The sequence below is a fragment of the Fopius arisanus genome, unplaced genomic scaffold (genome assembly GCF_000806365.1).
Source record: "Fopius arisanus strain USDA-PBARC FA_bdor unplaced genomic scaffold, ASM80636v1 scaffold00058, whole genome shotgun sequence".
NCBI lineage: Eukaryota > Metazoa > Arthropoda > Insecta > Hymenoptera > Braconidae > Fopius > Fopius arisanus.
In genome coordinates this window covers 281,551-309,534 of record NW_011887797.1, presented here as the reverse complement: position 1 = coordinate 309,534, position 27,984 = coordinate 281,551, and the positions used below count along the sequence as shown (strand labels likewise).

General features: G+C 37.3%; 1 protein-coding gene across 4 annotated transcripts; it reads right to left on the bottom strand.

Moving 5' to 3' along the window:
• Positions 1-1,586: 1,586 nt before the first annotated feature.
• LOC105268493 (parathyroid hormone/parathyroid hormone-related peptide receptor) lies at positions 1,587-27,902 on the bottom strand. Of its 4 annotated transcripts, none has more exons than XM_011308098.1 (13): positions 26,696-27,902; positions 15,769-15,814; positions 15,559-15,662; positions 12,074-12,164; positions 9,189-9,295; positions 8,432-8,590; positions 6,282-6,376; positions 5,868-6,211; positions 5,528-5,744; positions 5,279-5,423; positions 3,531-3,786; positions 2,834-2,994; positions 1,587-2,246 (listed from the first exon to the last, which is right to left on the bottom strand). In XM_011308098.1, exons 3-13 carry the CDS (start codon positions 15,568-15,570, stop codon positions 2,112-2,114), a joined length of 1,722 nt encoding a protein of 573 aa, XP_011306400.1. In that variant the 5' UTR covers positions 15,571-15,662; positions 15,769-15,814; positions 26,696-27,902; the 3' UTR covers positions 1,587-2,111. The 4 variants fall into 4 exon arrangements, with proteins under 4 accessions (XP_011306400.1, XP_011306398.1, XP_011306401.1 ...); XM_011308096.1 differs by having other exon boundaries at positions 15,559-15,814; positions 26,696-26,855; positions 26,923-27,902; XM_011308099.1 differs by lacking the exon at positions 26,696-27,902 and adding an exon at positions 26,131-26,189.
• Between the last annotated feature and the right edge of the window lie 82 nt (positions 27,903-27,984).

The window sequence follows — 27,984 nt, the reverse complement described above, 5'->3', positions numbered from 1 at the left end:
AGTTTTCCACTCCAGTTGGCATTTCAGCTCAGAGATCACTATAAAAAATTGAAATCACATTTTTCTTTCGAGTTTCCACTGACAGGCGACATATTTACGAAACTCTCCGTAATGACTTTCGATTTCTGGTTTGGAATGTTGCGAGTTGTTGCGAACACAATTCGAGAAACAATATATATGGATATATATATATATATATATAGATACATAAATGTCGGTACCGGAATTTTTCTCGAGGGAACTTTGCACATCTTCCGGTACCGGCGGCTGAATTTTTCGACAGAGTTTTTCCCACGCCGTTCACAGAATGAAAAAAGTTGATAGATTGATTTTTGAAAATCAGAGAAGGCGTGCAACGCATTTTTCCGAAAAATATGAAAATGGAAATTTGTTCATATTTTTCTTCGAACGCGTACATCTCTATGGTTCATCTAAATAGGGCACAATGCAACGAATATTTCGAAAGAACGAAAAATTAAATCAGTTGGGGCGTTTTTAAAATATTTGAGAAAATAGTTTCAGATAAAAAGTTGAATATCTATCAAGTTGATAGATTTATTTTTTAAAATCAGAGAGCACGAACAACGTTTACATACAATGTTTACGTACAACGTTGTACATTTTTTCAAAAAACATGAAAATTGGAATATCTCGAATATTTCAAAAGAATAAAAAATGCAAACGGGAAATTTTTCAGAAACAATCACCGGTATTTCAAAAACTAGTCAACCGATTGGGCTGAAATCTGGCACATATCAAGTCCATATCAGGACCTATGAACTGACAAAATTTCAGATTTTTAGAAATTAATTTACTCGTTTTTCTTTTGCAAAAATTGACCCTCAATTGATCATCTGTACATACACACATGGCCCTCAGACTTGGTATTTTTACCTTTCAAACCATTCTACGTCATTTCCAGGCAAAATTAGAAAATCAAAAAATAGAACGATTGGAATGCTTCCATTCAGAAGCAAAATCCATTTTCAATCAAAATAGAATAATTTCCATTGGACTATTGTATCCTGATATTTAGGGGAATACCCTGTATATTCTACACGCAATACATCTCGCGTTCCCTAGAATGATCATTCATAATTTCCGGCACGAATTCAAAATTTACGATTCAAAACTTTGCATGAAAGCCTATAAACTTTTCCAATATACAGTTACACAACAGAATGCCGTTATCAGAATTTCTACCGGCTGACAACAGCTGTTTCGTCCGGGTGAAGTAAACCGATTAAGGTTAATTGTTTGTCCACCGGAAATGAGCCAGAAGATTTGCGTCATGCCGAAGGACCTGCATTGAAATCCGAGGTTTAGATGTCGCAATTGACTTGTTACTAGATAATATGGTAATCCTGGTGTACATATTCCAAAGAACAACTAGCGTCATATATATGAAAATAATAAATCACTAATTAATTAATAAACATGAACGAACAATTCTGGTCTCGATAAAGTTGAAACTGTCGAATTGCGACCGGATTCCCGAATAATTTATCACATTATTTCATAGATGATTGATTGAGTGGGTTGATTAATGGTAATTAACAAGAATAATTACATCAAAATTGTGTGTTTATTGTAAAATATGAATTTCGTTGAACATATGACAATTCGTATCGTCTATCATGAAAAATTCCTGACAATTATATTAGAGAGCATCTGTAAAATCGCCATTGTAATCAATAATTAATTAAGACAGTTATTAGGTACACGTCAAATCTGAGGTAACACTTACTTCCCATCGAATATTAGAAAAATCTTTGGAATGACTGTTGAATAATCGACCGGTGCCAGCGGTGAAACTGGACAATTTTCAATTACCATTACTAATTAATAATACAACATTACTTTGGACATAGATGCGAGGCATTGGGAGTAAAAATGGTGAGCACTCCTGGTACGAAGCTCTGTTTATGCCTGATTATTCAGATTCGCCAGCGAATCCTTTGGAATATATATATAAAAAAAAGTTATGTCTGAGGTTTGTCGGTTGGAATATTTTCCTCCTCGATGGATCACAACGCCGAGATGCAACCTTCTGGGGCTTTGTGCCTCGTATTTTGAACAATGATGGTACGTGCTCTCCTCGGGTCGGTTAATCAAGGAATCTCGTGCGGATAATTATGCAATTCGAATGCCAAACTGCAGCACTCAAAGTCTGCACTGCAACGGTGCTCAGGAGGTTTCTCTGTCTTCTCCATCATTCGGATTGGATAGGTAGACACGTCGGACATCTAGAATCATTTATCCATTATTTTGAATTTCAACTCAAGATCGAATTCGTTTTGAAAATAAATTGTAATTTGGAAATTCTGTTGGCAGCGAAAATTTTTTAAGATTGATCTCTCGTTCATATCGGTGAACATGGAATACTTCATATTGCCATGGCGACGGGACCACCTTAAATCACGAATAAATTGCGTTCAAACATTCAAGAACCTCATTTTTCTCACGAGATCGATTCTCAGGAAATTGGGAATATGAGTCGACGTATAAACTGAATTCTCGTTACGTCCCACTCAATCCATTCGAAAATCCCCTAGACCGTTTTTACAAAGTCCAACAAATTTGTATAATAAGACATCCATGGAGTACTGGAATTATTCTGCAAATTACGGAATTGTGGGAACAATAATTATTCCAATTGTCAACGTATTGTTCTCCCGGTAACGATAAATATTTGGCAAAAAAAATGTGAAATTCGCGGGAATTCCATTGGTATCGGTCGAGTTTTCAAGAATTTCTGCGCCCACTGGAGAATTGTGAAAATCCGGGAATGTGATGAGAGGGGAATCGTAATACAAAATGTTTGTCCACATACATGAGAGCAGAATGAGAGGACCGAGTGATCCGTGTATTTGCTGCACAAAGGTGAGGTGTGAGTAGTTGGATGTTCATGGGAATCTAGAATTCCCGGTCCAACACCGACACTATCAAGATATCCCCGGCTGCTCGCTAAACTACCACCTCTTGTCGCAACGTCTGCAAGCAAATTACATTTTCTCCATAAAAAAAATGGCAAAATTTCACCTCCAAATTAGAGAGAAAAAGCTCATGGCATAACCGAAAGACATAATTTTATGATACTCATAAAAAGTATATGCATATGAAAATGGATAGCAGTTAGTGACGATGAAAAATGTCAAGTACACTGTTAAAAATTTCCGGTTCAAATTTCCGATAGGAGTCCCTTTAAATTTCTAGTGTCTTCGACTTCAAGTCGTTGAAAATGACTATAAAATCTCGTTAACTATCAGGAGACCACAAGAGATCATACTGAATTATTCACGAATGTAATTTTCTAAAAATAGATAAAATCATGGGGTATTAAATATTTCAGATGATCAGAAAGATTAATTCCATTCGTCGCAGCTATTAATACTTAATTCTGTTTTTACAGTCGTGGATATTCAGGAAATTGAAGAATAAGCTGGTATCTAATTCTTTGGTTTTCACTTCTGAATTGAAAGAAAGAAAAAAATCATTTCTAGTGTTGATGCCGTGATGGGAAAAAATACCTTGTGTACTCGCCATCGAGTGGGTTGATCGGTGAATTGTACTCTGGTGGAATAATCCGAGCCAGGGTGTTTTCCACCAGGATTTTCTCGATTTTCCCGATTTTCCATTGCAGCTGCACGCGCTATTTGAACGAGTTGAGTGCCGAGGGCCCCATCTGCCTCGCAATCTCGGCCACTTTTTGCTCCTCAGGACTCTCGCAAGCTCAGTCCTCACTTCTCCGTTCAAAAAACAATACAAAACTGCCACGAAGAAACCCTGCAAGTAATTAGTTTATTTTTCATTCCCGAATGAATTATTTTCAGCTGCGATCATCGGATTCATTAAATCCTTATGAAGGGCTTCAATTGGTCTATTGTCAACAAGCTTACGAGATTAATTACACTATCAAGACGTAATTGCTGACTACGCGAAAAACTTCGGGAACATGAAGACAAATTCTCGACACGAAAACAAAAGTCCACTAAAAATTACTAGCAAAAACACGGAAAATTTACGAAATGATGAAATTTGTTGAATATTAATTATAATAATTAATTGATTATACAATTATAATTCCAGGTAATTTTTCTTGAATATTTCTCCTCGTATAACAATGATCCAGCGGAAAATTATCAGTTGAGTAGAATCGAAAAAATCTTTTAAGAACAAGGGATTGAGTTACTAAAAAATATTACTGCAATGTTAATTGGCAATTTTGTCGAGCCCTGATTGCTTCAATTGTCCCCGCTTTCACAATTTGTTTTCTCTGTACCGGGTATAGTACTGAGGACCGAGGTGGAGCCTTAATTGAGGAAAAACTCTGGTCAGGTACTGCAGGTCCCTTCGGGTTGACAATTAAACCATGTGAATTGGCGTCAGCCCTTTAACCACACAGTCTATTGCCTCCAGTGATTATTTTAATTACCAGTGTCCATCGAAGAGAGCGAAATAATACAATCATGCGATCAATGAACGTAAATTGTGGGTTAACAGAAAAATCGCTGACAGAGCGCATGTATTAAAAATTTATTCCCCTCCATTAATCTGTGGTTGAAACATCCACTTTGTTTTATTTACTGCATCGAATTATTGTCGTTGTAATGAGAGTCGGGAAAAAAATCGTTAAAAAGCTATAAAACCCTGGGCTATGGTGAATAATAGGACACGAGTCCATATCTTTATTCATGAAACAGCCCCAGTCGAAGGTTCACGTATCGTGTTAAAAAAATAATTAAAAAGCTAAATGACGATCTCTGGCAATTGTCCAACAACTTGACGATTTCTAATGCAAATTCCATCACTTTCTCGTTATTTCGAGTAAAATATCTCACATTTAAAACTTTGCAGCCATCAAAATTGCGGCATTCCATTATCTCCTGCCGAAATACTTGGAATTAAGAGAATTCAGTGGAGTTCCTCCCACTGTATCATAAACTGGGTTCCCAACTATTATCTAGATGTCAGAATCTACGGCATGCTGACGGCTACAATTCACAACTCTCATTCCGTCATTTACTCGATTAAATATTTCAAGTGTTCAATTCTTTATTATCCTATTAACAAAAATAAATGTACCATGATATTTTCCTGTATAGACCCGAAATGCATCGATAATCGACCATGAATAAATAGTTGTTTGAATTTGGTGAAAACGAGTGCAACAATGGAAACGCAGATAAAATCGATGGCTCCACTGCGAAAGGCCATTTTACCTCTGCACCTTAATTACCGGAAAGAAAGTAATGGAATTTTAGTTGATTACACCAACCTGGAAAGAGGCGAATAATTGATCCCCAAATAGCCAAATGAGTTCCACCCTTTGATCAGTTCCCATGCTATACCAGAGCACCAGAAAAACTGTGTAATGAACGCCGAATAGTGGAACAAGCACTAATGTACTCCTGGCCCATCTCCTGAAAGCCCGAAAATTGGATTAAACCTCTCAATTCAATTTGCCAAAAAAAAAAACGAAAAAAAAAATCTGATATAAATCCTCTAGAATTTTAACTCCACTGACTTATATCTCTGAGTCTCTTCGCAGACCGTTGATTTCAATTTCGAGAGTAGAACCCTCACGATATTAATGAAAAGTACGAAATTGATGAGAATAGATAATGTGGTGGGTATACGAATAATGAGAAAGAGCTCTGGTACGACATTCGTTGTCCAGCAGTAATTGTCGTCGTAGAGAGCCCGGACGATCACCCAGGGAATGACAAAAATCGCTGGTAATCCTGTAACAGTTGCATTGTCATAATTATCTCCTTTGTATTCATGAAATCATGAATGCTCATGCCTCATTAGTTTGTAGAAAAAAGTTGGAGAATTTTTTTATCCATCATCCGTACGATACTCACCCCATCCGAGCAGAACGTAACCCATGATGCTCGAGTTTGAGTCCGTAAACAGTGCGAAAAATACGAGATTATGGAGATAAAGGCCTTCCATGAGAATCCATGAATAATTCGCGAGAATGAAATACTGCCACAGGCTGGTGAATAATTTACATTGCCAATTGTTATCGATGTGCTCCATTATCGCATCCTCTCGCCAGAAACTCTCACCATTTTTTGTGATGAGATCTGATGCGAGACGAAGACCAGAGACATGGAGAACGTCTTTGAGAAGTGCCATGAAGGCACGAGTCATGAATGAGGCGAATAGATGGAGGTGGAGCATATTCCTTGGGCAACGCAATTTCCTGAATCAATTTTAGGAAATGAATTTGCCATTATTGCTCGTATCTATCTTATGATTCATTGATCACTTACTTGATTGTGGCGAGGATCAGGAAGGCGAAGAGAAGAGTCGAGAAGGACACGGCGTATCCGATTGTCGATGTCTTCGTGACGATCGGCAGGTATTTCTGGGGATTCGTGAAGAGAGGCATTACTTCAGGTTTTACATTTGTCGATCTAGGACATTGCTGGACAATTTTTTTTTTACCGAGAAATTATCACTTTGCGGGTGGATATTCCAAGAGTAATTTACAGTAGAGTGAGTGAATTTTGATCGCATTTAATTCAACGGGGAACTTGGTTCATCCGGCGATTGAATTCTCATTAAAATTACTCCATTCTCAATACGGTACCGTCAAGCGTGAATTCCCAGGAAACAGTGAGAGAGGTGTCACTCAAATATTTAATTCCCCCGAGCAATCTTCTGTTTTCTTCTCCGGATGTCACGTGGGGTTGACAAGTTCAATAGAGACTGCCAATTGCTGTATTTCTGGGGGAGTATTTCGAGTGCGGAATTGGAGTTTACCGCACGAACGGAAAAATAGTTCAGGAAAATACGGTGAGAATGATTATTACGTTTTTTTCTGTTGCGTTCTCTTTGAGGTAATTTTTGAGTGAACTGTCGTTCATTTTTTCTGATATTTGTCCAATTTATTGTGGGGCACTTTGAATCGTAGAATGAATTATTGGATGGGAGAATAAATTGTAAAGAGTGGGAGGGGAAAGATAAATTGGAAACTCCTGGTGAATACATTTCTACCACCCGGGGACAAATGCACATTGTGGATGAATGAGTGGATATTTCGGTGGGGGAGAATGGTGGAAATGTTTTTATTTACTGTGAATTAGTTTTGATGACAGTATTTTGAGGGTCTGCGGAAGAATCTTCCGATTCGCGTGGAAGGATCAATCATGCAACCCCATTCAAATCGCGAGTTAAATCACCTCGAAAAAGCGAGTTTATTCATTATAAAAATAACGACTAATTACGAAAATTCATACTTTTTTTTAACTGGCAGACATTAACGATTTCTCATTGGATTCTCGTCTATTTGAACCCAAGCAATAACGGAACGCTTTGCAGTGATTTGGGAATTATTTTCCACATTCCAATAACAAATATTTGAAGAATTTTCGTTATAAATTGAATATTCTCTTTCGCGAACGAAAGACAAAAGTGGAAAACTTCAGGGAATTTAATTTAATGTTATTAGCTCCGCCATTCGATAAAGTAAAGATTTACGTCAATTAAAAAAATGCGGCAACAGATAGTCGGAAGCAGCTATTGAATTTTGCTTTTTGGATTGAATTTCTATCCTCGGCAATTGAATTTGATTCTGTCGTAGTCAAAGATAACGACTAGAAATTGGAACATGGCAATGTGAAAAGCCGTTGTTCGCTGTGTTCAATTATTGCAAAATTTGGTGCATTGAAATTCGAGGTATTGGAATTCGCATATGTTTTTCGAACTGCGATAAATTAGCAGTTCTGTAACAAAATCAGAATTCAGAATTTCACACAAAATTCTGCGTTTCACTACACAGATAAATTTTCAATAGAAACTACGTACCTTTTCTGTAATTCTGCAGTGAAAGGCGGTGAAGGAAAATTTTACGGAACGAATGTGGAAATTTTTCACAGAGTTTCGTATCTGAATTTTTAATTACTTCAGTTTCAATTCACTTTCAATTAAAACCAATGGCAAAAATTTCTCATTTATTCACGAAAATTCAAGAAAATTGGGTTTTCAAGTTAAATAATTATTAATTAATTGAAAGCTTGAATTTTATCCTCATTCTAAAAATTCAGTATGAAATACAATTGAATTTCTCGTAGATTAAACATAAAGAATTAGCCGAATATTGAAGAAAATAATTGATCCATGAATTCTACCGAAATGTATTTCGTCCTATTTATTCGTGTTCTCGCTGTTAAAAATCCCTCATATTTGTACAGGTGCGAAACGAACAGTCACTCGCTATAAATAATTCCTCCATCGTCATAATCTTTTATCACGACCTCACGACCTATTGAATTTTCCTGCGTGGGTTGAATCTGGAGGATCAAAATCCAGTTGGCAGAATACACACCATTCAACCGTCAGGAGTGTGCATCAAGGCGGAAGTAATTGAGAAGCATCTGCCAATTACCCTAATATGATTCTAAGCTTCAATGCACCGTACCTTTATCAAAGTAGCATTGCGTTCCTGTATTTCCGTTATGTCCATGAGCACAGTGACATACTGGGTTGCATAGCACTGGGTGTAGTTGCTCCACGTGCTGTTTGTCTCTGACTTCATGAACCACTGGCCGTCGGGCAAACACTGACGGGATGCATTCGCCTGCAAAAAAAAAACAATAACATCTCCTCATCCCTTCGAATAAAACGAACCGCGAAGGTCATTAGTCATTTTTCCAATCGGCATTACAAAGTTCAAAATGGAAATTACCATTTCAAACTCGATAATTCAAGCTGAGGGATTAAAATAGGAATTTCCGGCTTTTCTCGCAGTTCTGGGCTTTGAAAATTAAATTGAATTGAATTTTTTATCGCAATTTACACGGTTGGAAAATTACACTTGAATTTTTCATTTCGGGAGAATTTTTCATTGACTAGTCAGTTAATTTTTTGAATATTCTGGCAATTTCCAATTTTCAGATCCAAATGGGATGGAAAAATTATTCAATAATTTAATAATTCAATGATAATTTGAAACGAAGAATTCAATTTCAATTTTCATCTCAAACTCAATATAAAATTCTGTTAACTTTGTGATGGAAATATACTGAAAATTTTCAACAGTGTTGTAGTTTAATTTTTTGCTGTGTGCATGTAATGAGTTTGAATCCTTAATGAGATTGGACAATGGGAAATGCCAAGTGAATAGAAAATATGTAAATTTCGATGCGGAATTCATTTGAGATTTATGTTGACATCACCTGTAAATCGAATCCTGCGATGTACCTCGGACAGGATTGGACAGCGAGATCCCCCGGGGCTGTTGCTGGCCAGCAGAGAATTCCATCCCACGTCTCCGAACACCAACCTTTGAAAAATAACTCCCTCAATATAGTCATTCTCGGTTGTCAGAAATTTAAGCCCTTTCCACATCGTTTCTCACTCCTCATTTCTCACACCGAGGATCAAGGTGATTATGGTGGGGTCAGGGAGGAGACTATTTTTCATTGTACCTGAACTTGATGGTATCAGTGCAACGAGACTTGAGTCCCCGGATGAAACTTAAAACGGGATCTAGAGTCACGAACTTTCAGCTGGTCATGATGTATTAATTGGAGCTGTTAAAACTTTCCAACGATCAATTCATTTTTTTATCATCATTATCAGTTGTGGATAGAATTTTGTTGGAACTTTTCGGCTGGAGATTCATGTAGCCCCGGTGATTAGGGCTTAATTGGAGTGCAGAATTGATAGAATTGATTTTATCAGGAATTTTCATAGGACGATCAGGTGAAATTCCCTCTGGGGTTCAAGGAGAAATGGCCCGGCATTGATCGGCCGCTGATTTGCGATCCCTTGATATTCTGCGGTTTTATTTCCTTGTCCGGAGTTGTTTACCGGGAAAAAAATATTCTGGACAAAATCCCCTAAAAAAATCTCGTCGACAGAATTCCCAGGAAAATCTCAGAAAAAAGAGAATTATTTCTCTTTTCCTCAATTTTGAGACGTATAATAATTATCCGAGCGTAATACGTCTGTCAACCAATTTTTTTTCATCATTACATTTCAATTTAAAATTATTATTACATGGACGAATTTAATATTTGTATTGACGAATTGGTCCAGTGATCTGCGAGAGGACACGTCAGTGAGTCATTGAACGTAGAACTTTATTAATTTATTTTTATATTCATCTTTGGGGGATTTTCTCCGGGATATTTTCTTTCGGGGGATTTTGTCTGGGAGATTTTTGTTTGGGAGAATAAAATCTAGAACCTTTATTCGATTTATTTATTTGTTTCGGGGGCTCATGGTATCGCACCTCCCCAACCGGAAACTGATGAGATCCGTCCATCAAATTTCACTCCGATCGGATCTATTTCCCGATAAATTTCTCATTTAAATTAAGCTGAGAGTGACCCACCAAAATGCCAATGTAATAACAATAGTTAATAGTTTTTTGCGACGTGTTTTTAAAGGTATAGTTCAAAACGGTCTAATTAAATTCGATCATTAAACTGCAATATTATTGATTCATAATACCACGAATAACCGATGAATACCCCCGAAATACTAATTGAAATATCCACCAGTCGTTTCAAATGAACTGATGGTGATAAATCGGTTTAATCGGGTACCGTCCAAAAATAGCGACGTACAAATTCAATTAAACCGAAACGAACGCTTCAAAACTGATTGGATCGCCGAAAATTGGCCGATGGAGTAAAATTAATCCGCCCCCGGATTTCCATTACACACGTTGTCATCACGGCCCGCTAATATTCAACAGTTTTTCCGGCTCTAAAGTCACATGTTAAAATTATTCCGCCAACGACCATGCCCCTAATCAATTTTTTAAAAAAGTGTACGGTTCATTTATTTAATGGCACTGAAGCACTAATTTCTCTCCAGAGAGCGACAATCGTCCCCGGATCATCAGAAGTTGAGTGATATTTCATTTTTTTTGTCGGTCAGATATTTTTTGTTGCATTTTCCGGTGCATTTGTTCGAGGAAATACGACACGCGGGTCCAGAGCTAATACAGAGTACAATAGAATTGAATTTATATAGTCGCAGAGTTGGTTGTTGAAGTACAGTTGTTGGGTAAAATCTAGTGGCAATAACTCGGGTCAAGCTCTATTCAGTGTACAACAGAGAAGCGTAAAATCCAGAGGTAAAAATTGATTCAAATACGGACATATGGGTATTATAGATACTTTTTACGTTCGGTTTAGTGATTAGTTCTTTGTTCTTTTCTGTGCGTGAATTTGCATGATTCATTGGAATTTCAGGATGGACTTTATCAAAGACGCTTTTATTGCGTGCTAGTATTGGTTCTGCTACGATAGTTCATCAAATTTCAGTTCATGGAGGGAAAAAGTCTGATAAAAATGACATCAAAGCGCTGCAATCCGCGAGCAAAAAAAAGAGTCAGCGAAAGGAGTTTTCTAATTTATTATTTACTAGAGGTGGAAGCCGAGAGGAAATAACTGAAGGTGAATTATAAGTTTATGATTTATTATTTAGGATCTATTGTTCCAATTATTGCACCGATTTTCTAGATCAATAAGATGATTAGGAATCTAGTCCCTAGAGTCAATTATTAACACAAGATCGCAAGTTTTTTCCTCCGAAATTTTCATCGACAAGCAGAAAAATGAATAAACATTCTTTGCACAAGAGCCACGTGCCGGGGAGAATATAATTCTCCTCCGGTCATGGGTATGCGGTACAGCGGGCTTATCTAAGGCTTTCTCCATCAATAGAGAATATCCACTAAGAGGTTTATCAATAACCCTATCACAAATTTGCCAAAGCATCTCCAACGGCTGATATTTAGGTGGTTATTAGTGAGTATTCCACCGCATCAACAGCCAGGAGTCTGTGTCATCGGGACAAAGCTTCCCCTGGAAAACGAGATCACGGGAAATTCAAGGAGCATCACAGAATTCGATGAGCTCATGTATTAACCCCCGAGTGCAATCTCTACTCCACGAGGAAATGCGATAGCACTTGTGATTCTGTATAAAATGCCCTACCTATTTTGCGACAGTCTACTTTCCTATATTTTATCGCGTGTTACACTTCCATTCGTGACGGCGAATTTATAGTTTTTTAGTTTTTGGCATTTTTCACTCAATCTCACCTGGACTTGGAATAGATCCATTGTGGCATTTTCGGGCTCCAAGTTCTCGCAGTTGCTCCTGAATCGTTGGACTATTGAAATCAATTGTATTCTGCAAAAAAAAAACAATAGTATCACATCATTCTACCAACTCCTAAGAATTCTGTCGTATTAAATATTTATTGAATTTATTTTTCCGTCGACAAATTCACCTGTTAAATCCATTTCAATATACAAAAATGTTGTCCTGGTGGGAGGATAATCCCAGCCTTTCATTTTCCATGATAACTTCAGAAAAATGAGGGATTTATAAATGACGTCACAAAAATTCAGAGTTTTCGGAGAGAAATCCCGGGAAATTGCGGTTTTTTAATAGAAAATATTGTGGAATCTTGAAGAGAAAATTTGATTTGAGTTTTGAATTAACGGAGGCTGTTACGAAGTTGAGTATAAATAATGAATTGCACGCGCTTTCATTCAGTTTTGGAGAACAAATCTACCCCTGGGATTACATTTTCCTGGGAAAATAGAAACTGATGAATAGTACACGGGGTGCGTTGTCAGTACAAACAATAGAATTCCGGGCCAATGAGTGAGAATCTCTGAACGTGGCAGATCATACACGTATGTATGAAGGTATTTTACTAAAAAAAATCACCTACCGCGGAATTCTATTGGGAATTCCATGTACGTTTCGCCGACGCCACTTGAAAATTCTGTTTTTTTTTTCAGTTTTCAGTGGCCATAAATCTCTAATAGAAGTTTCTTGATGGAAAATAAGCGTAAAATTGTATTTTTTTAGCGCTCTATCATGATTTATCATGTAAATAATAACTCAGCACAACTCCAGCGTCTTATCGCTTCTCATTCCTTTTTTTCTAGTATCCTACACTAAAATTCAAGAGCTGCGAGAAAATTCATTTGAATTTATTTACTGTGAAATTTCGAATTGATGTCGAATTAATTTCGAATCTGCAGAGAGTCCGGAATTCTAGTTGGAGTCATTTTTGCAGGGTTGACGTACCCGTCGTTGGAAAAAAAAATCATAAAAACATCTCTAAGAATTCCGTGGAGCGTGGTTTGTGAATTGTTATTGAAAACACTCCTGGACTTCGAGTTTTCGAGTTGCATCAGGACAATTTCATTCCCTTCTAGTTCCCTGAGGAATGTCTCTTCCTCCATGTCAATAATCTTATTTACTGGAAGCATTCGCGTTGTGGGACTTGTCGAGTTATGGTCGAATGTTTGCAGTTTTCCCTCGAACTGGATTTCAAGCAATGGAATTGCATACACAAAGACAAGAATGCATAATCCCTTCTACTAGATCCATTACACATCAACAACGCCAATTAATGATAAAAAAATCAAATAATCTGATAAGAATTCTCCAATTTCCCAGTCATTCAATAATTCTCCAGACACTGTTGCGAGAAATTCGCCAGAAAATTCCAGCGAACAATTAAATTTTCATCAATTAGAGTCTTCGAGGGGATAGACTCAAACTAGAACGCGACATAATTTTTCACCACTGGAAATTCCATTTAAACAACAAAACAAATAATTAATCAGAAAGTTGTTGACCCACAAACGGTGACACCTCTGTCGCCACTTCTGATTTTGCCATTTCCGTTTTATCGACCCCATCTATCTAGAACTGTCTCAAGAGAAAATATGATATGCACCCGAGTTAAACGCCCACAGGCACTAAATCCAGAGACATCTCCAACTCGACCTGTCCACAATGCAAAAACTTTTTGTTCATATCAAAGAAGCTCGAGTTTTCCATTTCTAGCACCCAGATATATCATCCCCCGAGAAATATCTGACCTTGTCACCAAAAGAAAAAAATTTTCCAACAAACAACAAATTCCCATTATTAAATCCATACTAATGAATTTCCACGTGGCAAATTAATTATTCCCTCTCCATCGAATTGGGGATGAAATTGAATAACATCACCAGGTGAAAGAGAATATTCCCAGGTGACGTTGATTCTTCGGATAATCATAATGAGAGATACACACAGCAATACCACCTCTGTACACTCAATTTGTTGATGAAGCAAACATCAGGTGTCATGCCCACGCCCCCACCGGCTTAGCTCAACTGATGTGACAAGGTCATACATTGAAGTAAAAAAAATAATTCCCCGCAATTGAAGGGTATCAATTAACCCCTAATGAATCCGCTTCAATACCCGCAGTTGTAAAAATAAGTGTCGAGTGTTTCAATTCCTCCGGACACTTTTTATCCTACCACGTTTGCTGAGCAAATTCAAGCTAATGGACTTGATGGAATATCCCCAGCTCATCCTCCCAGTTGCTTGAAAATTCTTATTTACCTGGTAAGAATGTTAAATCAGATTGACATTTTCCTATTACCAGTGTCCTGTGTTTATCGCTGTCGAGGTGAATTTTTTATTTATCAAGATGAGAATATTCAGAGGTGGAAATAAAGTGGAGATGTTTCTCCTGGGATTTACATCTCAAGTCCTTCAATCCCATAGTTTTAATTGCACGTCGGCATGGATATGAGGAGAATCACTACAAAATGGAGAATAACAATCATTACTAGAGACACAGAAGATAAGGGGTCAATACCAAAGATAAAAGATAAGGAATAGATTAAAAGAATTCAGAAGTCGGCGATTTGATAACTTTGGAGTAAAGGTGTCGCAATATTCAGCGAAATAACTATCTCATCCTGATAAGCTCAGTGTTTTCCTTTTTCTGCGGGAGAATGTGATTTTTTATCAACGTGACAGGTCATTTTGCCAAGCAGCTTTAAACTGTCAGTACTGAGATGGCCAATCGCCAGAGGATCATTGGAATTGTGGCTGCATTTTCCCCCAATTTTCGTTTCCCTTGTCTCTGGCAGGAAGAGCAAACAGGAATGTTAGGGCGAATTCAATGCAGAAGTGGATATTTTTTTTTATTTCCGTTGGAAAGTTGTGCTGTTTTGGAGGGTTGTGGTACGTGAGGTACGGAGAAAATCGATGGATGGTCTTGATAAGACAGTGAACGAGTGGATCTCCACATATGGTTGAAGAGAATGGAGACGTTGACAATAGTTTTGCAACTTCAGTGCTGAGTTGTTTATGGACAAGATTTTTTGATGATTTACTCGGTGAACAACTGACGTGATAACTGCATTTGATATATTCGAGTAAATTGAGGAAAAACATTTGTAGATGATTTTTGAGAGAAGAAAATTATTTCCAAGATCTCGGGATAATTGCGCATTATATTGTGATGATAATAAATCATTGGGGATTAATTAAATTTTAAAGAGATCATTGGGGTAATTTTGTGCAAAGTTTTTAACATTAATTATGACGTTGTGCGTGAAAATTCTAGTGGTATTTAGAAATACCAAGAAACAACGTGAAAGAGCTGCATCAATTAAGATCCTATCAAAACAATGAATATTCAATGGTTCGTAGGTGCACCAGACGTCTCACGATTTATTCCCAAGTTTTGAGAGATAATAAATAATGTTACACTCACGTGGTTGGCCATGGCGCCTGTATTTTCTCTCGTCGTGCTCTTGGTTTCTCGAACAGATGTTTCTGCAGTGAACGACGGAATGTTTAAGAATTCAGCCGAGCATTCTGAAATATCCCATGAATATTCATATATTCCGTTTTCCTCCAAGTCAATCTTGCTATTGATGAATTTGATAAAGTCAATGGATACCGAGTTATGTAAATTACTCACCATAATTGAAAGATTATTATTCCACGACAGAGTCAATCGTTGGTCACTGGAATAAAAAATACATCAATTAATTAATTATTCGGCTAATTGAGTCGATGTCTCTTTCACTGAAAACTAAATAATCTGTTTTGAAAATGAATATATTCATTTATTCTATAATAATTCAATTTTTATTTTGAACAAATTCATACAATAAGTGAAATTAATTTATTAAATAACTCCTTATAGGTGTAATTAAATAATTAATTAAAATTCTGTAATGAAGAAGGATGTGAAGAATTGTCTGAAGTAAAAATTTATTCTTTCGTCAAGACTTGAAATTTTTTACTCCTCTCAATGCTTTGTACTTTCCATTAAACATGCAAATAATACAGGGGGGGCATTATGAATGTATAAAGGGTATGAAAAAATGCAGAAAGTAATGTAAAGTTGAAGAATATATGGGTCGATTGTAGTCTGACGCTTTTGTCGTCCCAGTCTTTTAGTGACATCAGGAGATGAGAAAATATTAAACGTGATACATCTCCCGTGGAACGTCTAAGACGCCTATGATATCCTGGTCCTTCACACCCTGGAGGTGATAAATTTTTCATTCAATATATTTTTCTGTTCAACTTGCCAGGGGATAGGAATATCCCTGAATTGATGAACTTTTTAAACAGCGGGAGATTTATTTATAGCATTTTTTTTTATCTCATCATTTGGCGGAAGAGACTCTCGGGCGGGTGTTCTTGCAGTCGTTTTCCATTTTCCTGTTGTCTCTCGGTGCAACCAGGTCGAGTTTTCGTGGATGAGAAATGGCGTCGTAAAGCAATTTGTCGGGGTGGATACATGGGGTTGTGGGGCTCATGCCAACCGGGCTTTTACAGTTGTAATTATTATGACAGTGTAATTGTATAATTCTAGGTGACACCCAGAGTGATCGATGGATCGGTCATTAATCAAATAATTCATCAAATTCAATGGTTTTGGGAGAGAAACTCGTGAACTATCATTTATATTCATATTTGTTTTTCATTATTTATGTTTATTTAATGTTATTAGCACGCGATTATTATTTAAAGAATGTCTCCTGATGTGGTGAGACATGGCATCCACCATTTCGTTCGCTCCATCACATCCGATTGATCATTCATATATCCGCATGTTTTATTTATGCCCACATTTTTCTCTCATTTTTTCGTGCTCTTTCCGATGTCTGAATATATTCCATCGTAATCCTATTCACTCCTTCGTATCCGTCATTTACGGGTTGTCAATAACTCATGTACCTCTTATAAGATCAGCTCCGAGATGGGTGGATGATAAGTCCGTAATCATAAATAAAGTAATTATTAATATTGAATTTTCAAATAGCTAAATGAGTGACAATAAATACTTTTTTCAAACTAATTGAGAGGAATTTGATACGCCGATTTAAATTCATTACAGAATTATTCCAAGAAAATCGATTGATTTACCTTCACCGAGAAAAATATTCAATAACAATTTCGTATTTTTTCCGTAATTTCAGGGTGAAATGAATTTTTATCCGAATTTCTGTAGAATTTTCCGTTATTTTTATTGAATATAGCTTCCCACGTCGAGTGGGATGGATTTATCTCCGGGAGGTCAAATCATTGATAAAAAAATCGATATCCTCGGAAAAATCTGGTAGTGGGAGGAGTTGTTTTTGAAGTACCACCGATTAATAATTCCTCATCATCCTATAATATCGATATTCTCGGGGATTTTCGACGGATGGAGGATTTCCATTTGAGAAGTCTAAATGAAAGATTTCATTTTCGATTTTGATCCTCGCTAAATCCCTCGATCGTCCCCCATCAATTACTCCCCGATTGAAGAAGGAAAGTACCACTGTAATCCCCCGATTTATCCGATTTTTTCGTTTTGCCCGGGAATTCACACCACTTCAGTCTGAAGTAGAGCTTATTTTTAAGTGGATTAAATCGTAACGCCACACTCGTTATTTTTCAGCGTACATCTTGTCCTTTTATCGACAGATTAGAATTGCCTTCGCCGGTATTTCCGATTGCAGAGTTCACCTAATAGCACCGGTAATGACCGCAACACCTTCCGTATTTCAACCCCCCAATTTTCCCTGTCGTCTGTTCCTGCCAGACCCCTAAATCCCCAGGTTATTTATAACAGTCAACTTCTTCCCACACATTACATCGAAATCACTCATCCTTTGAGGATGGAACTTTGTATCACACATATATACCACAAGATGACTAATGGCCATTTCCTTTTTTCGTTTCAAATTGTCATTATTTATGTTGTTTGTCAAGTCAGATTGAATTTTATGGGAATATTCTCGAGATTTTTTAAGGAATTCCAGTGGAAATTACGTCGTTTCTTCGTTAATTCATGCAAACAATTGGAAATTGAAAATAATTTCAAGACAGAGTAGTTGTTGTTGACTCTAGGACTGACAGATTGAGAGTTCTTGAGAGTTTTTGAGACTCGTGTTGCAGTTTCGTAAAAGATTGGAGTGAAGAGGAGCAACTGTTTGCTGATGTCCATGGAGCCAGATAAACTTTTCAGTGGGTAGAGCTCTCAGAGTTGCAATTCTATATCATCAATTGCTGCCCAACAAAGCAGGATAAAATGTTTTTTCCATTATTGATGTGTCAAGAGCGGCAAAGAGAATGGAGAGGAATGTTTCGACCCATTAAAAGTTGAGAAAGGGAATTTTAAAACTGTTCGTTGTTTATGAAATTCTCTTTGGTACATGCAGTGGCGTTAATGATGCAGAAAACTTTGCCCTATACTCCGTTAAGACTGGCCAGAATGTTTCATTAGTTTTGTACTTTCATTAAACTTGTCGTGTATTCCTGATGAGTATTGGAAATGTGCCATGTCAGAGTCATGAAACAAAATATGTTAATTATGACTCTCAACGGGATTCAGGGGAAATTGAGTGGAAATTATGGTGAATTCAATATTTGGACATTCTCCTACATACCGCATATAATTTTGAACGTATAGATTACGTAATTCCTCAGGAAAAAATACGTAAAATTACAGAATAATATTATTGACTCTCTTAATTCGCAGTGAATTCGACAAATTCGTATGTCGATTGATTTCCATGTTTTTCTCAGTGAAATTCAATCAGAATTCAAATAAACTCGGGACACTCAACTGACATCAAGGACAATTTTACTTTACTCACAGTTTAGTGAATTTCATAGCGATTCAAGTGGAATTCAAGTGAAATGGGGAAACCCCGAATGCTTGTTCGGCTAGACCCTTTTCATTGAAACTCAAAACTTTTATTCCCCGAATTCAATGCTATTCCCACGAAAATTTCTAGTCAGCTGTCTGCGAAATTTCAATTCTATTCTGCCAGTAAATTTTAATTTTGCGCTGACAGTGCATCTGAAGAAGAAGGGGATTCCCCCGAGACGCGTATCAACCGCCAAGAAAATCGATTCGTTACATTTCCCAGCCTCCCTTTTTCGATCATCGCCTCTAATATCAACCAACTAAATTGAAAAAACCCAGAAAAACTCATAATTTCTATAAATAAATTCTGTCCCTCACAATCAAACTTATTCATTAACTATTATTTAGCAAATTGCAACCCGAACACCACGCAAATTTTATACTTGAACAACGCTCCCTGCATTTCCTTCTTTTTGTTTCCACTTTTAATTTATTAACATTTCTGATATTGATCGCATAATCCGCCCACTGCAGGATTACGTACAGATATCCATAATGAAAGTACAGAATTTATCTAATTGTCACTCCAATTAACTTATGCACAGCGAAAGGCTCATAATTTCAAATGACTTCCTCTGGAGTTCCTTCATATTTATTTTTACAGCATTAATATATCCCCAGTCGGGTACTTAGGACGTCATCAGCTCCTCAATGTCCTGGGGATTGACATAAGTGTCCATAAGTTTTCTCATGATGATGAGACAATGTCGCAGTTGGAGCCACACCTGCAACACTCCCCAACATGATCAAACAATTAATGTGAGAGCATTTTTTTCATGGAACCGTCGGCCATCCAAAGTATTCAAAGAGAAAGTCATAAAAAATACATAAACAGATATTGACAAACAAGTGCTTCTCGGTTCGGCTGGCTAGAACTGAAATGAGAGCTACTCAACATCAAGGGGATAATTAGTCATGCTTTCACCTGAACATGTTCACTGCTGAGACACTAATATTCTCGTTGGGATTTCGGCTTATGTCTATTTATGTTGAACGTGAATATTCATGAGTGAAGTTTGAGGATTTGGATGCAGGATCTGCTGATGCGAGTGGGTAAGCGAATTTCCAGATCATTTGGCCATCCTGGCCAGTTTGATGATTGAATTTCAATGTAAATATCGGTTTATCATCACCCATAACATACGAGAATTATGGGACTTTGCGTACTCACTCGTATGATAGATACTAAAATAATTGGAGATGTTGAGGTTAAAGGAAGGTTGATAAGCTGGACACGTGGCCTTTGTCCAAATTAATTGTCCTGTCAGCAGGAGCTTAAACTCCTGTACTGCCATGTCTTGGGCACTTGTACGAGGGCGAGTAAACGACAATTAATAGGAATTGAGTCATTCCGGAATTAATCCAATTTTAGACCTAGCACCCCCTAGTATTTAGATTGATTGATGTACTTTACAAGTTTTGATCGACGTGCAAGTAATGAGTAACAATATATAAAATAGCTATGATAACGGAAGAGGAATTGAATAAATATAATATTCATGAATAGAATGGAATTTATTTTTTAAGAGAAATAGTGTCTGTTAGCAGTGAATAGCATTTTTTTTTTCACGGCACACTTTCTGAATGAAATATAAAATGTATTCTTTTTTCAACTGGAGGGAAAATCCGCAGTGGGAATCTGCCAATAACGAGTGCGAAGAGCGTATGACGTACCTCTGGTAATTCAGAAAAATTACGAGCCTAGATGATTTATGAGCCTTGTGCGCTCTTGCGTTTCCGGGTGTGTGCAAGCTTTTGACTGCTTAAAAAATATGACCTAAAAATAGTGCAGACTGAGTTTCCGACAGGATTATTCTGACATTACTTACGCGTCGAGTAATGAGTAATCATCAAATATGGATGATCTTCCATCAAGTAGAATGGAATTACCGTACATTTCCGGAATTATTCGTTCGGTATTAATTTTTATGACGGTCGACGGTACGACGGTACATTTAATTTTCCTCGATCGATAGAACTTAGTGCTGAATCGAAGTTATCGCCGATCGGATTAAATTCATATGCGGTTTGGAATGAATTCCGAGCTAATTTCACGAGAAATTCAGAGGAAACTGTCTCCATTGAAATAGTATGTTAACTCAAAGTCGAATGAACATTGGGGGAAATTGTCAAAGGATTGCTCAGCCTATTCTACGGCAGTTTGAATTTCAAGTGATTCACTCGGTTTTGTGTAGTTCCACTGTAATTTATCAGGCAATTTCTCAATGGAGTGGTAAGACCCGTTTGATGTGACATAACTTAATTGTCTTCTTAATCGTGTGATTATCGAGATAACAACTCACGTTCGCGAGAATAATTTATTTGCAGATATTTGAAAGAAGGAATCTCACTGTAATCGCTCAGCAATAGTATCTAATTCTCAACATCCAGTATTTTAGCGAATGGAAAAATATCAATTGGAGAGACGATGTTCAATCTCCCAGAAAACCATTTGACTCAAAAGTTCTCATATTCCACTTCCAATTCATCCAAAAATATCATAAATTTATCCTTAATATTCCCAAGTCCTTGATCCACAAATTCAAATAACCTCCACTGAAAGAAATTATCCCCTACAGATAGAGTAAAGCATCTCCATCATGTCACGGATAAAATGGAAAAAGGGAAATGGTTCAGGGAATGAGACATTTTTACGAGAACCATTCCACCTGTAATGTTCCCCTTCTGGGTTAAGAAACCTTTGAAAAAAAACAGGCAGTTGGTCGAGCCTATTTGGCAGGAGACATTTCATCATTACTTTATGCGATATTGTTTTTTTTAATTTTTCATCTCTACTAATACAATTGGTAGCAAGGTAGAGAACGATTTTTTCGGAAAAGAAGTTGATAGGAGAATAACAAAATCTGAGTGATCTATGGAGAGCACATTGACATCTCAAAAGAGAAATCTCTCTCTCTCTCTCTCAGATATTTGCAAAAAACTTTTCAGAAACAATCATCGATATCCCGAAAACTACTGGATCGATTGTGCTGAAATTTGGGAGCGATCAAGTCCATATTACCTATGAACTGACAGTTTCGATAAAATTTCAGATTTTTGAGAATTAATTCGCCTACTTGTATTTCTTCTATTGTCAAAATTTACCATCTGCACAGACACACATGGCCCTCAAACTTCGTATTTTTACATGATGGCAAAATTATAAAATCTAAAAATCGAACGTTTACAATGCCTTCATTCGAAAGCAAAATCAATCATGATCTTCAGGTTCACAACATGTGCCTAATCGGAAGTTGATGTATTAACTGTGGGTGAGAAGAAACGAAAATATCAAAGTAAATAAAGATTACGTCGAAGGCGCACATATATTGCTTCGAGGCCATACATCTTCGGGAACTTTCCCCCAGGAGTTTTCACCCCTGTTTTCCCATTTCAACTCTGGAATAGGAATACAGATTAGTCTTGTTACCGTAACTGAAAAATAAAATCAACCCTCCTGTGTTGTACCCGGAAAACTCGATACAGCGAAGTCAAAAAAGGAAAAAAAAAGGGGGAAAAAGGAAATTCCACGACAAAAATAACTGTCAAAGGGATAAGCTCGTTGGAACGTGTTCAAACTATGATGAAATTATTCAAATACAATTCTCCCTCTTTGCCTCTTGGTTGAGACAGCTGCATTTTATGACACCATGAGGAATAATTCGCATCACGTAGGACTGAAATGTCATTTGCCGTGAAAACGCTCTTCTCCAAGTACAGATCAGATTTGAAACTCTGGATTCTTCAAAATTACATCTTGCCGTCCAGAAATTTTTCATCGTCATCTACACGTAGTCACTCACATTTCACACATGGAGAACGCAAAAACTATAATTTCCGGTGCATTGAGAAACTCGTGGAGTCTTTGATCTTGGGGGCAAGTGAATATTTCCGGGAAAAATTGTACAACTTCTCTTTCGCAATTATGGGGTATTCATTCTTTCCATTCAAGGATTCAAGTCTTGGATGCCGTCAACTCTAGAAACCAGGAGTTTCTCGATATTTTTCATTGGCAGTCGCTGTTCAAAGCGTAAATAACTCTATTCAATGTGAAATCCTCGAGATTCCCGGAATTGTATTATCAAAAGAAAATGTTATGGATACTGAGTTGATTTGAGAATTTCTGCTACACCTCAGGGTATAGTTCCATCGATGAGACTCCAGGCTTTCAACTTTTTTAAATTAATTTTTATCCCAAGTTGGGTATTCATTCTTGTGAAGAGCCGAAGGTGATTATTGCGGAACGACTCCAAACGCCGATTATCAACGGACAGAAAAATAATTGAAAATAGGAGAGTGAGAATGTCGAAACTAATTACCCTCGGGAGAAGCGGCGACAGTAGCCACGCGGGCGGTGTGTGACTCCGGCGATCACCCAAGCTAAGCAACGCTCAGTTGGGTTAGTACTTGGATGGGTGCCCGCTTAGTCACACCCATCGGCGTGTAGACTGCCGCCGTCAGGCACGGGTGCGGAGAGCTGGTGTGTTCACCGAGTCAGTGTGACTGATGAACACAGCAGAATCCCCGCAGTACCGGCCGGCTGCGCTACTGAGGTTTTACATGGTTTCCCTCAGTACACGCCAAATGGGCGCAGTACAGAAAGTCGGCCCATGCTACCGCAAAAATAATGAGAGGATAGTAGGAGAGGCTAATGAGAGGATAGTAGGAGAGGCTAAAAGGCTAAGACGAAGGGGCGCCTATCAAATCATGGTAACAATGGTAATAGGAAAAGGAAAAAATGTAAAAATAAAAAAAAAATTACCCTCGGGACAGACCAATTGAGTTCGTGCATTGTGAAAGAAAATTAAAGAGAAATGTATTTCATGAGATTCTGCGCTCCAAAAAGTTAGCAAGTGGAAAAAAATTGCGTTTGAACTGATCAATAGTTGCAAATTGATAAAAGCACTTTTTCTGACTCTATGAAGAGGTCCGTCCGGACCACGGGATAATTTTTTCATAAATGTCAATATTGTTAATTAAATTACCGGGGAAAATCAAAGGATAATCACGATTAAGACTGGTTTGATGGAGCATTAATAATCCCTTTTGACGTCGATAATTTGCACAGAATGTCTCTATAATGTCATGGATATATATGTAATCAAACACTCAAGAACCCTCCGGTCTTCCGAGTATGATCGATCCCTATCTGGTTGAACTAACGATCTGGGATTCCCCTAATTGCCACTATGATTCCCCACAAAATCCGTATTTTTATCATTATTGTAATAATTTACCTTTGGCAAATGGTAATAATGCAAAACACGAGATAATAGAATTTTTAAAGAAAATCGCGATACAAATGACATCTCTCCCAAATAATTTAGCCAATGGCCAAAGATTCCAGTAGCATCATAAATTATTTCCCTCACGCAACATTGCAGAGTGGAAAATTGAAATTGATCGAGATAGATTGTATCCCGTCTCTCTCAATTTGCAAATTGAGTTACGCCTCTTGAGAGCAAAAAATTTTCCCGATTGATTGCTCACCACATATTGATGAGATTTATTACGAGAGTCATTACTCTTTATGGAAAAATTCAATAATGGAATTAGTATCGGGGGCCCTCGTCACTCGTCACTATGTATTGAACACAATTTTAAACAGCGAGAAAGTGCGGCACAATTTGAAATTGAATTGACTGCCTGTAGTGGCACTTACCCATGGGAATAAGCCGATGAATAATATCCAAACAATTTCAATTGTTGATCAATTAAATTAGCGCGGGACAGTCCAGAGATTTGAGCGTTCCACGTAGCCCGACACGATAAGATAAAACATTTTTTAAACCTCAACTCAGGGATAAAATTGATTTAAATAAACAAAAACCTTCAACAACTCCAGCTCTGCCAATCGTGTGACTGTGAAAAAATAAAGACCCACATCTTGGCGTGACAAATCTGATAATAAATTCACTCTTGAATTATTCACAAATTGAAGAAAATTTCGAATTATTTATTTTTAGACTATTGCATTCATCCGAAGGTTATTAAAAAATTGTTTAAATATGTAGAGAAATAAGACAGACGTTTAGCACCGCCATTCATCGAAGATACCTTGCAGTCTCATGAGCGTGATATATTAATTATCAATAGCCGGTTTGACAGTTTGATTGACACACGAATTGACAATCCACTCAACTTCTCCGGAATAAAGGTGTATTATCACAGTGACACCCAATAAAATCTTCAATGCGTTATCAGAATTCCTATTAATCGACAACAGCAGTTCAGGCATCAAGTAAACTGATTAAGGTTAATTGTTCGTCCATCGGAAATGACCCAGAAGGCTCTTACACCGCAATGAGAGGTTCACTGTGAAACCCCATGAGCGTTTCACCAGTTGGGGTGAAGTTGCGGGTGAAGTCCACCTCTCAAGTCACTCCAATTAATTCAAAGTCCCAAGAGATTTGAATTTTCGAGGTAAGAGAATATAATGAAGATAAAGGTGCGATCGACCAGATCTCGCATGTGATATCCATGTTATTTCCGGAGTATTTCCACTTGAGTACGTATTAACTTTGTCCCCCAAGTTCTGTACACTTGTCCGACAGATTAATGTGGGTTTTAGCACAAAAATATATTTCAGACTATCTCGAAGTCTCCGGATAAATAGCGACAAAGTGCTTTTTATGTTTCGACAGAAATTTCGAAAGTTTAAATGGAAAACATCGGGTTTTCAGGAGCTGCGAATAACGTCACGAGTTATCGGGGTGCAATGACAATTCGCCGGGTGGAAATATGAAATTGTTTTTGAAATACTGAGAAAGTTGGTCGTGAATCGAAAAACAAATTTGATGGGGTGTTAAGAAATTTCGCGTCATTTGGATTTAATGGAGATTTCACCACTGAAAGCAACTCACAGATATTGACATGAACGTAATGATTTTAAATAATTTGAGAGGAGAAATTAGAGCCGAATGCAATTCTTGAAAATATCATTGTATCTTGAAAATAAGAAAAAGTAGGTATTCCATAATTAATGATGGATGTTCAATATTTAATCATTATAGATAAAAAAAAAAATTCCCGATAGATTGAAAATTCAGGGAAATATATATAATATTAATTGAATTAAATAAATTAATTGATTAATCAGTGAAGAATTTCCAACGTCACATGGATTTTTACCTAAATCCAATGGAATGTCACTCCCTCAAGAATCACATATCTCACTCGTCACGAAATGTGAAAAAAATTCTGCCAACGATTTCCTTATCATTTCTGAGGGCATCACAATGAAACTGCCACTAACGGAGGAATTCATAAAGTTTCCCCCTCTCGACGAATTGAATTTTAGACTCATCGATAGCGAGATCAATACATTGAGAAGTAAAAATAATGGCATGTTCCGAAGGAAGCGTTACCGCTATATCGATGTATTTACACACGTGTTGATTATTTAAAACAAGGCTGGAAAAATGATAAGAATAGGAATATATAGGACAGAAAAAGGCGGCTGACGGCTAGTATTACTCATGTGGATTGTCGTAAACAAATCACCCATAGCAATGTGATAATCCGGATGATGCGTTCTCGAAGAAAATCCCGTCATAGCTGCGCTATTAACATTACACTCGTGTCGAACGTTACGATCAGCACAGACTGTGTGCACTTAACTGGCGAATGATAATGTCCCGGGGTATGGAGAAACGACAAGGAGTAACGACAAGTAATAACAATGCAAATAACTCACCGAGTGCAAGAGGTCCTAAATGCCCGTCGTATAAATCACAGTGAGCCCCCAGGTGCTTTCAGCATTTCATTTTTCTCCCTCACAACTCCTTATTACAATGATAAATATCAACAATGAGTACCCGGAAAATAGTCCTACCTCATCGATTCACCAGTCACTACTGAAAAATAATATGGGACTCCACGTGAAATCACTATTTACACATTTATCGACACTCGTCTATTTACCTCCGTGAAGATCAGTTGTATCATTTTATTTTTATTCCCAACAAACTGATACAATACCATCGATTCTGTTTATCGTAATAATGATTACAGTGATAACGTGAAACACCAGTACCACTGTGATAATAATAGTACGTTTCACTTATTTCGAGTGGAAAAAGTCATTGAATGCGAGACTGCAACTTGTTACTGCTGTTTACAGGACTGTTGATAATGCAACGAAGGTTGTAGCACTATCTGTTTTGCAGGAAGTAAGTGAGATCGAAAAAATTCCTCTTTCTGCAGCTCGGTGATTTATCTACTTTCATTTATAAAGGGATTAAAGAAATTGAGGGATTATCGTAAGCAAAAATTTCTATTGAAAATTGGTGTATATTTATTTGTTTAATTTTTTCCAGCTGGAGGTTGATTAATTGGTGATTATTCTAATGTCTAGGGGATCGTTCTCAGTGGAACCGCGCGCGTCCGTCGACGGACGTCGTTTGAATGAGACTAGTCTGAGACCTCTGGATATATCCGACGAATCTTACGCATGTCCGTCAGAGTTTTCTACCTATCGTCGTCTCACTTGCTCGCATTTTCATTGCGCATGAGATTTTCCCGATTGTGAATTTTCGCTAGTGCCAACTGTTGCGCCTGTTGATGCACGAATTTCGTTGAACGATCCTGCAGCATCCCCTCGATGAATACAATCGTGAGCAAGTGTAATGTCCTCGGGAATATTGTGGGATCGATCGGGGGTGATAAACTTGTCTCGCTCATTGAATTTAACGGAGCGGTTTTTCTTTCCCCAATTTATGTCGTGTCTTTTTTCACATATTAAATTAGTCAATTTATCTATTAATGATTAAGTAATATTTATATTTTCCTATCGAAATGCGCATTTCCCTCAAGTAACTTCGAGATATGGAAATGAAGAAACAGTCACAGTATATTTCTATGAATTATCTAACTTAATTATCATAATTCTGAATTTTCTCTGTTAGTTTCGATAAAAAATTGTTCATAAATTTGCAGAAGGTGTGTAAAGGTGACAGAAGGTGAGGAGTGGTGAATAACTCGAGA